The sequence below is a fragment of the Myotis myotis genome, unplaced genomic scaffold (genome assembly GCF_014108235.1).
Source record: "Myotis myotis isolate mMyoMyo1 unplaced genomic scaffold, mMyoMyo1.p scaffold_m19_p_9, whole genome shotgun sequence".
Classification (NCBI taxonomy): Eukaryota; Metazoa; Chordata; class Mammalia; order Chiroptera; family Vespertilionidae; genus Myotis; species Myotis myotis.
Window position 1 is genome coordinate 24915972 of NW_023416401.1, and position 14489 is coordinate 24930460.

The 14489-nt window shown below is 52.5% G+C and overlaps 1 protein-coding gene across 1 annotated transcript in view; it reads right to left on the bottom strand.

The window, feature by feature from the left end:
- The window catches only part of RIMS4 (regulating synaptic membrane exocytosis 4), a 52205-nt gene extending 39005 nt beyond the window's left edge, over nucleotides 1–13200 (bottom strand). Inside the window, exon 1 of the mRNA XM_036323856.1 lies at nucleotides 12914–13200. Coding sequence (XP_036179749.1) covers nucleotides 12914–13010 — 97 coding nt within the window. The 5' untranslated portion in view covers nucleotides 13011–13200. The remainder of the gene's footprint in view (nucleotides 1–12913) is intronic.
- Between the last annotated feature and the right edge of the window lie 1289 nt (nucleotides 13201–14489).

Below are 14489 nucleotides of genomic sequence, written 5' to 3' on the forward strand. Positions count from 1 at the left end.
TGTGCCCACTGCAGGCTGGCCTCTGCACAGCTGCTAACAATAAGAACCAAATTAACAGAGCACTACCTATGTGCCAGGCACTGTTCTCACCGCTACCCTGTGAGGTAGGCAGTTTAGCCCAGTGGTCAAGCTCAGACTCCGCAGTCAGACAAAAGGGTGTGAGTCCTGCCTCTGACCCATGCTGGCTGTGCAATCTTGGGCACCAGACATAACCTCTCTGTGCCAGTTTCCTCATCTATAAATGGGGAGAGTGACAGTACCTACCTCACGGGGCAGCTGTGAAGCTTGAACGAGTTAATGGAGGTGAAGTGTCAGACCGTGATGGGTGCCATATGTTAATCATCATTATCCCCATTTTATAGTGAGAGAAACAGAATCACCGAGTGATTAAACAACGTGGTTAAGGTCACACAATTATCAGTGAAAGTGTGGTCTCTAGACTCTGAAGCCCTCAATTTTAACCATAACACATCCATTATAAAAATTTTTGAAAAATATTTTAAAAAGCACAAACCAGAAAGCAAAAACTACCCATAATTCTTCCATGCAGAAGCAATTATGGTTAATATTTCCATCATGTGCATATGAGAGAGAGAGAGAGAGAGAGAGAGAGAGAGAGAGAGAGAGAGATAAGGATAAGGAGGAGGAGGAGGAGAAGGAGGAGGAGGAGGTGGGGAGAGGAGGGGAGAGGAGGAGGAGGAGGGGAGGAGGAGGAGAAGGAGAGAGGAGGAGGAGAGGAGGAGGAGGGAGGAGGAGGAGGGAAGGGGGAAACAGCCACACACACTAAGAGAATCCGGGATTCAAACCCCACCACTCATAATTGACTCCCAAACCCACGCTCTTAGCATTATGACATCTGGTCCCACTCCCCTGCCTTCACTTGGCCAACTCCACTCATCCCTTAGCTTAGCTGTCCCTTCCCATGCTCGTCCCCCCATCCCAGACAGGTCAGTTCTCCCCACTTCCCCCCACCCCGCAAATGGCCAGACTGCAATGGCCCTGAGGGCAAAGACTGGGCTTGCCTTAGGTCACCACCACCTAGAATAGGGCCCGGCCATCAGCAACTACTGGAGGACGAAAGGGGGAAATGGAGGGGAAGGAGAGTGGGAAGAGGAGGGAGATTTGGGATTCAGCTCTACCTTTTAGCTCCAAACTGTTCCCTGTGTGAAATGCAGACAAGCATCACACAGTCCCTGACCTGGAGTGGCTTACACTGTGGCAGTGGAAAAGTGACAGAGGCCAGATTGTGCAAGCGCTGGAGAGAAAGCAGCACAAAGAGCCTGTGGGTACCCAGGAGAAATGATCACCTCCGCCCGAGAGAAGAGAGGTGTACTTCCTGGAGGAGGTGGCATTGGAGCCCTGAAGGAGTGTGTTTGTGTATGGGGGGGGGGGGGCAAGGAGGGGGTGTAATCCTAGAAGAGGGAATCGCCCAACCAGAGGCACAGAGGCATGGAGGTAGAAAATGCAAGCATGACCACCAAGAATGGAGGAGTCCATTTTGCCTGGAAATAACAAATAGCTGGAAAGGCTAGAAATATGAAGTTCAATAGTCTGGCCCTACCCAAAACTTGTTTTCCTGTTCATCCTGCCACCTTCTCTCCAGTACACTCTCCAAACAAGCCTGGTCCCTGAGCTGGAGTGGGCGATGCTGTTAGTCCCCTGCCCCATATCCTTCATCTTTACCATTTCAATGACCGCTGGCCCGACCTCCTGCTGCCAGCACCTTATTTCTTGGCCTGAGGGCTACAGCCTGGGACAGGTTGGATATGGTGGCATCATATAACTCTCCAACCCAGCCCTTGAGGCACCTGGTCCATTCTTGGTGTCGGGCCCAGGCAGATGAAAGATGTTTCTCAGGACATTTGCTGAGGAACTAATTAATTTCCATTACAGGCCCCAATTAGTGACACATCCTCCCACCCACTCCCAGAGTGACTCCAGGTGGCATTTCCCAGGGACACCAAGTGCTGGAAACGCAGGGTGTGGACTTGAAGCCTCAGGTGCTGTTAGGGTCCAGGGAAGGAAAAAGGCCCAGCAGGCAGTCCAGAAACGTGGATTCTATTCCTGACTTGGCCAGAGACCTGCTGTGAGGTTTTGGACAAACCATGCAATCCTTCTTTGGGCTTTGAGTGAAAAGAAGTAGATGACCTCAGAGAGACTTTACCTTGAAGGCGCAAAGATAGTAATAGCTAACACTTCTGATACACTTTTACTGTGTGTGGGCTCTCTACAAAGCACTTCACAAATATTTACTCACTAGAGGCCTGGTACACGAAATTTGTGCACTTGGGAGGGGGTGGTCCCTCAGCCTGGCCTGCACCCTCTCGCAGTCCAGGAGCCTCGGGGGTTATCCGACTGATGGCTTAGGCCCACTCCCCATGGGGAGCTGGCAATCCGACATCCTTAGTGCTGCCACAGAGGCAGGAGAGGCCTCCGCTACCACCACTGCGCTCGCTAGCCATGAGCCCAGCTTCTGGCTGAGCAGCACTCCCACTGTGGGAGCGCACTGACCACCAGGGGGCAGCTCCTGTATCAAGCGTCTGCCCCCTGGTGGTCAGTGCACGTCATAGCGACCGGTCGTTTGGCTGTTTGGTCAATTTGCATATTAGCCTTTTATTATATAGGATGTAATCCTCATGACACCCTCAAACAGGGAGGGGCTATTACCAGCTCATTTTACAACTGAGGAAACTGAGGCTCAGAGAAGTTAAGTCACTTGCTCAAGATCACACAGCCAACAAGCAGCAAAGCCAGGATTCAAACACAGGCCATCTTGCAGTGTAGTTCATAATGTAACCACCATCAGACCAAACTGCCTAATATAATCTGACTACTCTCAAATCCTCAGTGCCTGGCACAGGGCTGGGCACCACCACAGTGCTTAAAAAGAATTTGATAACTAGAAACTAAAGAAAAAACTTGGAACATAAAAGACCAGTGATAGCCCTAACCAGTTTGGCTCAGTGGATAGAGTGTCGGCCTGCGGACTCAAGGGTCTCAGGTTCGATTTCTGTCAAGGGCATGTACCTTGGTTGCGGGCACATACCCAGTAGGGAGTGTGCAGGAGGTAGCTGACCGATGTTTCTGACTCTCTCTATCCCTCTCCCTTCCTGTCTGTAAAAAAATCAATAAAATATATATATTTTTAAAAAGACCAGTGATGGTTTGTGGGAGCAGGACTGGTGACTGAGGTGGGAGGGAGGCTGATGTTTTCTTGGATGTCCTTCGGTGCTCTTCGGCTTTTTAACCAGGTAACATATGACTGTCAGTAGCAGCCGCATAAGGGTTGTGAGAGCAGTGTCTGTCCCAAGGAGAGGACAGGAGAATCAGAGGATGGAGGTGCCTGGAACACTTTTTCCTGGGTATCTTTCATGCTTTTAAAATGTTTTACCATCTGCATATACTACCTAATCCAAATCGTACTTATCCTTTTAAAAATTATTCAATGACCAATCAGCCAGAGAAACTGTGGCAGGAGGGGATGCTCTGGGGATGAAAGTGACTGTGGAGGGGTTCTAGCAGAGTGGGGGAGGACCCAAAGGAGGAGCCAGGGGGCCTGGACAAGTGTCCTCTGATTTCTGGACCCTCGGGTTGTATCTAATCCAAGCCCACACACCCTAGTTCTGCAGATAGAGATTCTGAGGCCTAAAAGACAAAGGGAAGCGGCCGGAGGAGACGCTGAGGTTCAGCAGCTGTGCAGAGACCACTTCTCCTGACTCCTGATGCAGCCAGGCACACTGTAAACACCGAGGAGTCAGCCCAGAGCCAGGCGTCCAACCCCAGGCAGTGCGCTCCCATTATCCACCCGGACGCCTTCCATTCTCACGAGGTAGGAGTTATTCACTCCATTTTGTGAAGGACGAGGCCGAGGCCCAGAACAGTTACCGACCACAGTCAAGAGACACAGCCAGGACTGGGCAGAGACTCAGGCCCAGGTTTGGGGCCTCCCAAGTCCCTGCTCTCTTGCTACCTGGGTCAACCCTCTCAGAGTTATTTCCCATTCGCTCAGGACAAGTCCCACCTGGAAACTACTTGTCAATGTCTTTGTCTTCACACTCTGAGTTTTATGGGGCTGGATAGAGATCTTATCACATCATAAGGTTTGTCCCCACTGCCTACAATCCGAGCCAAATCTCAACCTTCCCTAGAAAATTACCAGCGACCTCCTTCTGAGAAACATCTACTAGTATGTAACTGACTCAGTAAACTCCCCTGGTAGCATTTCCCAGCGTTTTCCCCCCTTACATGGATAATTCCTTGATTCCTCTGATTTACTTCTTCCCAGCAGAGGCTTGTCCTCAAATGAACCTCGTGGTTTTCACATACAGCCCTGCCTTCCCCCAACGCAGGACAGGGGCCGTGTCCTGTTCCCCCTGGTAAAAGGTGCCAGATCGGAACCCTTTCGAATCCCCAGAGCTGTCTGAGTCCTATATCCTGCAAAAGGATATTATGGGCTGATGTGTAATTCATGTCTACCAATTTATCATTCCTACAGACGAAGCCTTCCAAAAGGATTTATGAGGTCCTACACATTCAACTCGGTGCAAAGTAGGGCAGCAGTTGAGGCTTCTCTGATCTGAGACCATGTAATAAAAACAGGGCATAAAAACAATGTCCTAGCATCTAAGACACACACTGAAACTTGAGAAAAACCCTTCATTTCTCTCCAGCTCTTTCCTCTAACCCAGTGGTTCTCAATACAAGGCCCCTGGGCCAGCAGCATCAGTATCAGAATCACCGAGGAACTTGTTAGAAATGAGACTTCCAGCTCCCACTCCAAGCTGATGGGACACTCTGGGGTGGGGCCCAGCAATCTGTGTTTTAACGAGCCCCCGAAATTATTCTGTCCCATGAAAACAGACAGTAATAACTGCAATACCTGCAGCAGCTACCACTAACTGAGCGTCTACTGTGTGCCCAGCATCTATTCTTACCCCAATCTCATTAGTCCTCATAACTGAGAAAACCTTTATTCCACATGCCAGGCTCTGGACTAGGTACGTTTTGTGCACTATGTCCTTTGTTCCCCACAATAATCCTTTGAAGAACTTAGTATTATCATGCTCCCATTTTACAGATGAGAAAATTGAGTCCCAGAGAGGTGAAGCCACTTGCTCAAGGTCACACAACTTAGAAGTGGCCAAGGCAAGAAGAAAATTCAGATCTGTTGGAGTCCAAAGCCATGTTCTTTCTGTCCCACCACGGGAGCTCCCCAGGGTCTTTCACAGCTACATCCGCCTTGGGCGCTATAAAGCTGGGTCAGGTGAGATTCGAGGAGGGGCGCAGGGCAGGCAGGATGGGCCCTGCCCAGACCTCCACAGTACCATTTCAGCTACAATGGGAAAGGAAGCCTCGTGGTGCATTTAAAGGAACAGCCATCTCTGTCTAAGAAACAAAAAAGACAGGGCTCAGGAGGCTTGTTCTCAGCCTCTCTCTCTTCCCACTCTGGACCTCAGTTTCCCCACCTGATATCATTATCATTGTCCACAAGGCCGAATGGTCTGCCCCCAGTTTACTTCTTTGACCTTGTCTCCCCTCACCTACTGTGTCGAACCATGCTGGTCTGCTTTCCGTTCCCTGAACACCCCAAATCACACTGACCTCAGGGCCTTTGCATCAGCTGGTTCCCTCTGCCTGGATCACTCTATCCCCTCACATTTCCATTGCTGTCTTTCTATCATTTAGACCTCAACTCAAATGTCACATCCTCAGTGAGCCTTCCCCGACTACTTTACTTAATGTTATCTCCTATCCCATTAACCTGTTTTATTTTCATTCCACTTAACACAATCTAAAATTATTTATTGTTTAATTGCTTAACTGTGCATTGTCTGTCTCCCCCACCCCAGACAGAACATAACTCTGTGAGAGCAGAAATTGTGTCTGCCTTGTTCCCCGATATATTCCCAGAAACTGTTTGGCACTCAGCAGCTAATTAAACACTAGTTGAATGAATAAATACCAAAAGAGAAAATCCAGACTCAGAGGCCAGAGTCCTGGCTCTTTAACATGTGACCCTGGCAAGCTAGTTTGCCTCTCTGAGCCTCAGTTTCCCTCCTTGCCTAACAAGGGGAATGAACTAGATGCTCTCTAAGCATCTTCCAAGACCGCCAGTCTTGGAAAGTCAGGCCTGGAACCTGCCCAGTTGGTCCATCCGGAAGAGGCAGCTGGCCAGGGTCCCTGCAGCAGCTGCCCCCCCGCCCGCCTGCCCCCCCCCCCACTCTGTCCCTGCCCAACCACGCAGTCCTCTAACTCCCCCTTCGCAGAAACTGTTAATGAAGTGCGCACTGCTAAATGCAGTTACAATTACGGGGCTAAGAATAAGAATAAGGCGCTGACATCAGCCTCTCAGTTTCCGAGTGAATCAGAAGGGGAGGGGGGAGGAAGAGGGGGGAGGAAGAAGGGGGGAGGGGGCATGGTGCTCCAGAGCTGTCAAGTGGAAATAGCACAGCGTTAAATATAATCCAGCACTGGCCTACATCAGTCTGGAGAGGCAGGTGATGGCGGCCCCCAGGGCCAGGGCAGACAACCGGATTCTTCAAGGAGGTCAGGCAGCCCCGTGATGGGGATCATCCAGGAAGGCTCTCAAGTGGGCTGAGGCACATTGTAGCGGGATGGCGGACCCTAAAAGGGTGCATCTGAATGTGAACTGGCCCCTGTACCACAAAACTTGCTGTTTTGATAGCACAAGCACAACCCCAGGGCTTACATAGCCCTTTCCCACCTGGAATCTCATTTCATGTCAAGAGGTAGAGGGTGGCCTATCCAGTCAAACACTCCGGGTTTGAATCACCACCATGCAACCCCAGAGACTCGTTAAACTACTCCAAGCTGCCCATTTTCCTCATCTGCCAAATGGGTACATCTGCAGCAATAACTGTCTTCTGGTTGCTATATGATTCAGTGAGATCGCGGAGAGCACCAAGCAGAGCCAAGCAGCCTTCCAATTATTTTATTTTTACAACCCTTAGAGATGCTCAAAGGGAATTAACTTTTTTTTTTTTAATACGGAAACGGAGGCCCAGAGCCAAAGAGAAGTCAAATTCAAACCCCAGGGATTAAACTGGGCTGGGGAGAAAGAGAACTCCAGTGCGGCTGGTTGGTCATTCCAGGTGGCAAGAGGGTGGCAACTGGGCTCTGCCAGACAGTGGGACTGACTGTAGATCTGAAAAGGGGGCGGGGGGCGGGGAGACAGAGAATAGATTACAGTGGGGGAAATGTAATCTATTACATCTCCTTGAGCACATTCTCCAAAACTGGCACCTTTCTAACAATTCTTAAAAGACATGCTGAAGCGATGGTTGAGAAGAGGAGGCAAACAAAAAGAAAGGCCCTGAGCCAGGAGAGAAGGCCAGCTAACACAGAAGCTCTCTATACCCTCGCTCTCCTCCACTCTTCTGCCCACCCTCACTCACCCTCACTCAGCCTCTGGGATGGAGGAGGGTGGGGAGTGAGGCAGCAGCATGCTCAAGGAAGACAAGGTGGATGGATCCCTCCTTCCCCCTTCCTACCAAACAGGACCAGGTGGGCCTCTGGCAGCAGCAAAGGCATGGAGGCTGGAGTCAGGAGTCTGGCAGCGTGGAGACAAGGAAGAGGAGATTCATGAGGGAGAGAGAATTTAAGAAAAGAGTTCTGCCCTGGCCGGGTGGCTCAGGTGGTTGGAGCATCGTCCCACATAGCAAGAGGCTGCAGGTTCGATACCTGGTCAGGGCACCTACCTAGGTTTTGAGTTCCATTCCTGGTTGGGCGTGTATGGGAGGCAACTGACGGATGTTTCTCTCTCAGATCGATGTTTCTCTCTCTGTGTCTCCCTTCCTCACTCTCTAAAAATCAGTAAAAATAAAAGAGCTCTAACAGCACCAGAGCAGATGCTTATGCCAGTGATCCATGTAATGGGGGAAGGGATGAAACCTGATTTTCCTGAGAGACTTCTTTCAGGGTAATTGGAGTAAGATAAAGTAGTTTGGGTCCATATTCTCACAACCTGAACCATGGGAATAATTGGCTCAATTCTTTAACGTGCCTCAGTTATCCAAACCTAGAGGAGACTGCTGCACTGGGTGGTAAACTGGGGAAGGGGACAGGGGGACAGGAAGTGGCCCACCCTAGGGATGAAGGTGGGAATGGAGGCTTCACAACTTCAACTTCATGCCCTCAAGTGGCCTTGACCCCAAAGGATATTTTAAGGCCTCCTCCTCACCCGTCCAGCCCCCCTCTTAGGGCTGAAGCACTCTTTCAGGGGGAAGGGGTGGAACAGCAGGACATTTTATTTCCCAGAAAAACCTCAGGTCAAATTTCAAGGACAAAAGTTAGCACTTGGTCTGGGAAAGAGAACTCTGCCAAGTGGAGTAAATGAGGGCGGGGGGATGGAGCTCTGAGTCCCCCTGCCGGGATCTGTCTGGCAGGATATGGGTATCTCCGCCCCACAACCCAGGATAAGTAACTCAGACAACCTCCTTCCATTTCCGGTCTGTCCAAAGAGAAGGGGAGTGGGCTTTGGTATTTGTTTGTGGGACCCACCCACCATGCCACCCCACCCACCAGATTTGGCCCGAGTAGAAGAGGGAGGTGCCATAAAGAGCTTTCCAGCCCAGAAATGCTGCCCGAATGGCTAGGAGAGGGACCGGTAGCCAGCCGGTGTTGCCATGGCAACTTCCTCCCTGCGCTGGATCGAAGCATCCTTTGGGCAAATCAGAGCTGGCTGCTCTAGCTTCTCCGCCCTTCTCCCGGGCGGGGGAGAACTGGACACCAAAACCACTTGGTCAGACTCAGGGACATCATCCTCAAGTCCAGACCCTGATGTAACACCCCCCTTTCGTATCTGCTGAAAACTGGAGACCCAGCAGTGCTCCAAGGCAGAGTGGCAGGGCTAGGACTATACATGTGATGAAAATTAACTATTCAGGAAGAACAGGGACACAGGGAGCTGCACTGCTCCCCACCCTCTTGTTCTGCATGCAAGTCCCCCAAATTCCCATCTTTAAACCAATTCCTAGAAGGAGGGCCAATCTTTGCCTTAATTGCTGTAACAATGCAATAAAATTAGCTTATTAAAAATTATAAAAGCTAACATTTTTGAGAACCAGGTTTTCCCCTTCCTCAAGCCCACAGATTCATTTTCACTATCATGCTCAGAAACAAGTCTTGGTAATAAGACAGAAAATAGCTAACAGGTATTGCAAGCCTACCTGGTGCCAGGTACTGACTGTATTAAACCCTTTGCATAGCACAAACAGCATAATAATTAGAAGTAACAGATGCTTGAGTCAGATTGTTCAAGTTCAAATCCTAACTCCCTCACTTCCTGGTTGAGTGACCTTGAACGAACACTCTCTCGGTGCCTTGATTTTCTCATCTAAAAATGAGGATGTTGAGTGTTCATTTTATAAGGTTGCTATGAGGAAAGAATTAAAATAATATATTTAAAGTGCCTAGGAGGATGCCTAGTCAAAGGCAATCATTTTTTAAATGTTGACCTTATGTGGTCCATGCTACTATTTTCTTTCTCAGACAGATGAGAAAGCCAAGGTCCCGTGTCTAACTCCTCCTCAATTACAAACCCAGTGCCAACAAGGCTGAGCAATGGAGACACAGACACAAAAATGCCCCCAAGTATAGGCCTCCCTAAAACCCAGCATCTTTGTGAAAAGGGCCAAAAGCAGCATAAGAAAGGAGTTCTAAGCGTGCAAGCGAAGATGCTTCTTGAAAGGAATTCTAGGAATCTGCCATGACCAGCATCCTAAGCCCCAGGGTGGCTAGAAAGGGGTGGGAGGAAGGGGCAGCTTCCTTTGCCCACAAAATGTCCAAACCTCCCAAGCCCAAGACAGGAAAGTGCTCTGGCCCAGTTAAGGCTAATGAAATAGTCTCCTCCTCACACAGTTTCTCAGGAAACCAGCTAAGGGTGGCAGGTAAGCCCTGAGGATGGCTGTGGCTCAGTCTGGTTGATGGAAAAGATGCCTTCGACAGGACTCAGAAGCAGCAAAAAGGGGAGGCACCTAGATGAGCCAGAGGCCTTCAGAAACACACTTCTGAGCCCTTAAGGGGACGTGGGGCGGGAATGGAGAAGAGGACAATGGAGTGAACCCCGTTCGGACAGTCCCCCTGAAGCAGTCTCTGTCCAGTATCTGAGACATTATTCAAGCTGCTTTCAGAAATTAGTTCAGCGCGATGCTGTTCTAAAAGAATAAATCCAAAAGGCTTTTTTTAGGAGAAAATTAATGACTTTGAGGAGAACAAGAGAAATTAAGCACCAAGACAACGGTCCCTACTTCCGATTTTCACCAGGTGCTCATTAGTCTTCCGGAAATGAAACTTGACTTTCTCTCTTCCCCTCCCAAACCTGAAGCATCCCTGAAGATGAACAGACAGTGAGCATGAGATGCCCAAACCAAACCCTTGGCTGTCAGCCGTTCCCTGGGGCCTCCTCACCTGGGAACCATTTTCTACACAGTGAGATCTGGCTTTTTAAAAATCTTCTTTCAGAGAGAGGGCTAGTGGTTTACTGGAAAGAGAATCTGATTTTACTCTCAGCTTTTTGTGCCTGCCTCACTGGGTGACCTTGGGTTACACACACACACACACACACACACACACACACACACCGGGGCTTCAGTCTCTCACACACATACATATATACATATTCTCTCTCTCTCTCTCTCTCTCTCTCTCTCTCTCTCTCTCTCTCTCTCACACACACACACATGCATTTGGGGGGGAGGGGAAGGTTGAACAAGATGATTTCTAGGTCTTTTCCAAGTGAAAACCTTAAGAATTTGAAGAAATCCACTTGAAAAAAACATCAGGTGGACCTTTAAAAAAATCTCTAACATTACACAAAGTTACCTATTCTGACTTAAGTGAAACCAGAGCAGGTCACCTGCAACCAGTATCAATCACCAAGGCATCTGACCCGTGACATGGAGCATGACTTTGGAGAAAAACCTAACTGTCGCTGCCATGGATGCTCCTACAAACCCACGCTGTTGCCCAGCCTGGCTCCTGAGACCCAAGTGGCCCGTTGAACTTCAGGAGAGCCCCTGACCATCAAGTCAGGGCTCCCTCCCCCAGCCCCCATACTCACCTGATTGCTTCTCTCTGATTCTGTTCCAATGGAGGCCACTGTGTTAGCCCCTCCATTCCTCCTCACCTTGCCTTGTCCAGAATAGTACATCTTCCCTCAGCTACCTGAAGGGGGAAGTTAAGGCCCTGAGCCTCAGTTATTTTTTCTGTAAAATGGTGATTCTGTAAAACGGCTCTGCAGTAACCATCTTTACCCCACCCCCATCTCTAGGTCTACAGCAAGACAGGTCTGCCAAGGGTCTGCCCGCCCCCCCTCGCCCCCCCCTTCCCCCGACCCCTCCCCCCCCCCCAGCTTCCCCCGCCCCCTCCACCGGCCATTCATTCACTCACTTAGCCAACAAAGTCTTCTCCTTTTTCCCCACCTGCCTCCTACTCCAACAAGAAGATGTGACCCACATTACCCACAGCTCCATTCCACGGTTATCAGATAACAGGTTGACCAGACCAGGACCCCTGCAGGCAGGAGTCTTAAGCAGGGCCCATGGACTTCCTAAAACTATGGACAAAATTCTGTGGGTGTGCACATGTGTATTTTTTTTTTACAGATAGTCCATTTTTTTTCATCAGGTTCTCAAGAGTGTCCATGAAGCCATGCTGCTCCTCTCCACCACATACACCCCTCTTCCCTTTGACCCCTGATTGACTACAAAGGCTCTCAGATTTTCAGCTTACAAGACGCTTTTAACTCCACCCTTATGTCTGCGGCACTGCCATCCCCTTTTTCAGATGAGGACATTGAGGCTAGGGGTGGCATGACTTGCCCAAGGTCACAGGTAATAGTAGAGAAGCAAGGCTGGAACCTGATTCTGACTCCCAATGTGGCACTCTTTGGGGAACTCTCACCCAAGCCCTCTAGCTACCCCACCTGTTGGTGAATTCACTCCCACAGGGCAGAACCTGATCCGGAGCCCTCATGTTCCCTCTGCCTGGTCCCAGAGCCCCCAAGAGCAGGTTTCCCTACATTCCTCACGCTCGGGCTCTGGCTAAGGTTGCACACAGGCCAGAGTGTCAGAGGTTCGGGCGCTGGATGGTGCCCAGGTTCAGCCCATCCGAAAAGGCTGCTCCAGGGACAAGAGCACCCGGGGTCAGGGGCACACGCGGGGGGCGCGCAGGTGTAGAGCTGGCACTCCCCTCCCTCCCTCCCGCCCCCAACCAGCGGGCTGGAAAGGAGAGGATAGGCCGTCATCCGGCCAGCTCCCCCCACTCCACCCTGGGGATCCGCTCCAGTCTGATAAGACCAGGAGTCCCGAGACCCCGCCTCTAGGAGAAGCGGAGGAGAGACAAATGGGCGCTAAAGGCCTGGGCCGCAGGGCAGGGGGTCTAGGGCAGGGAGCCTTTGGAGGCAGCCAGGAAAAAGATGGAGAGTTGAGGTCTGTGCGCCACCTCCAATGGCGGGGGGTGGGGGCGCACTGGAGCCCCAGGGGTGAGGCAGCCAAAGCCCGTGGGTTTAAGGAGTGGGTGCACACAGAGGTTCAGGAAGGGTGGCAGGTCCGATCCAGGGACAAGCCAGGGGGCACCCAGTAGGCGCAGGTGAGCGAGGAGAGTCGGTGGGGGCGACCTAAAGGGCCCACCTGCGGGAAAGGGGAGAACGCAGAGGATCTACGGGTCCCCAGGGGGCGGCGGAGGCTGCAAGACACCGCCTTCTAGAGACCCCGGGGTCCCGGGGGTGAGGAAGGAGACCGTGGGGCGCATCCCCGAGCGGGGCTGGGGAGAGGGCGGGGGGAGAAGAGAGAAGCCGCCTCTAAGGACGCACCGGGTCCGGGAGGGGGCCTCCGGCTTCGGCTCCCGAGACAGCCCCCGGGGTCGAGGGGGGTCGGGGGGGCGGCGCGCTTACCCGCGTCCTCATCGTCGAAGGAGTTCATGCACGGGAAGTAGATGGCGAGCGCCTCGAAGGAGGCGGACAGGCTGAGGCGGCTCTGCGAGCGCTCCATGCCGGCCCCGGCGCCGGGCGCCTCGGCCGCGGCGGCGGCGGGCGGCTTGGGCAGCTTGGCCGCCCCATTCTTGACGCGGAGTACGGCGCGCGGCGTGGTGGCGGCGGCCCGGGGCCGGCGGGACTCCGCGGCGGGGCTGGCGGGTGGCCGGGAGCCGGCGGTGTGCGGAGCCCGCGGCGCGCTGTGCTCCCGGCGGCGGCGGAGGTGCTGGCGGTGCTGGCGGTGGTGGCGGCGGCGGCGGCGGCGGCGGCGCTGCGCTCTCTGGCCCGCGGCGCCCCCCGCCGGCTGTGGGGGGCGGGCTCGGGGCCGCGCCGCAGCCAATGGGCGCCGCCCGCGAGCGGGGGCGCCGCGCGCCGGGGCGTGGGAGCCCCGTGGGCGCGGGAGGGGCCTTCTCGCCCGCCGCCCCGAGCCCGACAGGTGTGCGCCAAGGGAGAGCTGTGCCAGGCTATTTGTGACCCGGCCCCGTGGCCGTGCCCAACCCCACACGCTGCCCTCAGACTGGCCTGATGCAGGCGTCCGGTCACCCACCCACCGAGACAGGCCGCACCCAGGGACACAGACCCGCTCAGAAGGGACACACTAGGAGGGACCGGCACGCGAGACCCTCAGGTTCACGCGTGAACCCACGGAGGAGCTCAAACAGGTACCCGCTCTATTGCATTCACTTTGCAAAATCCATCACGGCCACCATCAGACTCATACGCACACCTGAGAGATTCACCCAGATGTACTCACTCACAGAGACACTTGCCGAACCAACCACAGACAGACTCCAGACACCCAGAGACCCACACTGTCAGATCCACCCAGAGACACCCTCAGACTCTCACAGACCCACACAGGTAGATAGATGCACGTGGGTACACAGACTCACTGAGCAACAAGCATAGACACGATTGGCCACACAGGGAGACAGACCCTCAGATCTCACACAAACCCACAGAGAAGGTCAAACGGGCACACACACTCTCATGTACCCACACTACTCAGACACCCCAGAATTCACATACATGGGCACTCAGACTCCGAAGACACACACTCTCAGACCTGCACAGACATACTCAGAGCCTCCCCCCAGTGACGGCTCTCTCAGCACTGATTCACACATACACACAAACATTGGCAAACACTGTCAGACTCATACAGTCACCCTTACACAGACCCTCAGTGGGAGACACTCAGACACACTTCAGTGGGCACACACATGCTCACATTGAGACACAGCCATATTGCTTCGTGGCCTTTTGGCTAAGATCATGCAGAGACATAGCCACATACAACTTAGTCACTCCCAGTGACAGCTATATTCTGATGCACAGACACGCTCAGACTCACACACAATGAAACACCCCACCAAGCTTACACAGACACTCCCACATATACACCTTCAGTCACTCAGAGCCCCTGAGAAGAACACAATCGCAATCAGAAACTGGAACTCCATTCCCTGGCCTTGACCAGGAGCTGAGGCCCCCATCC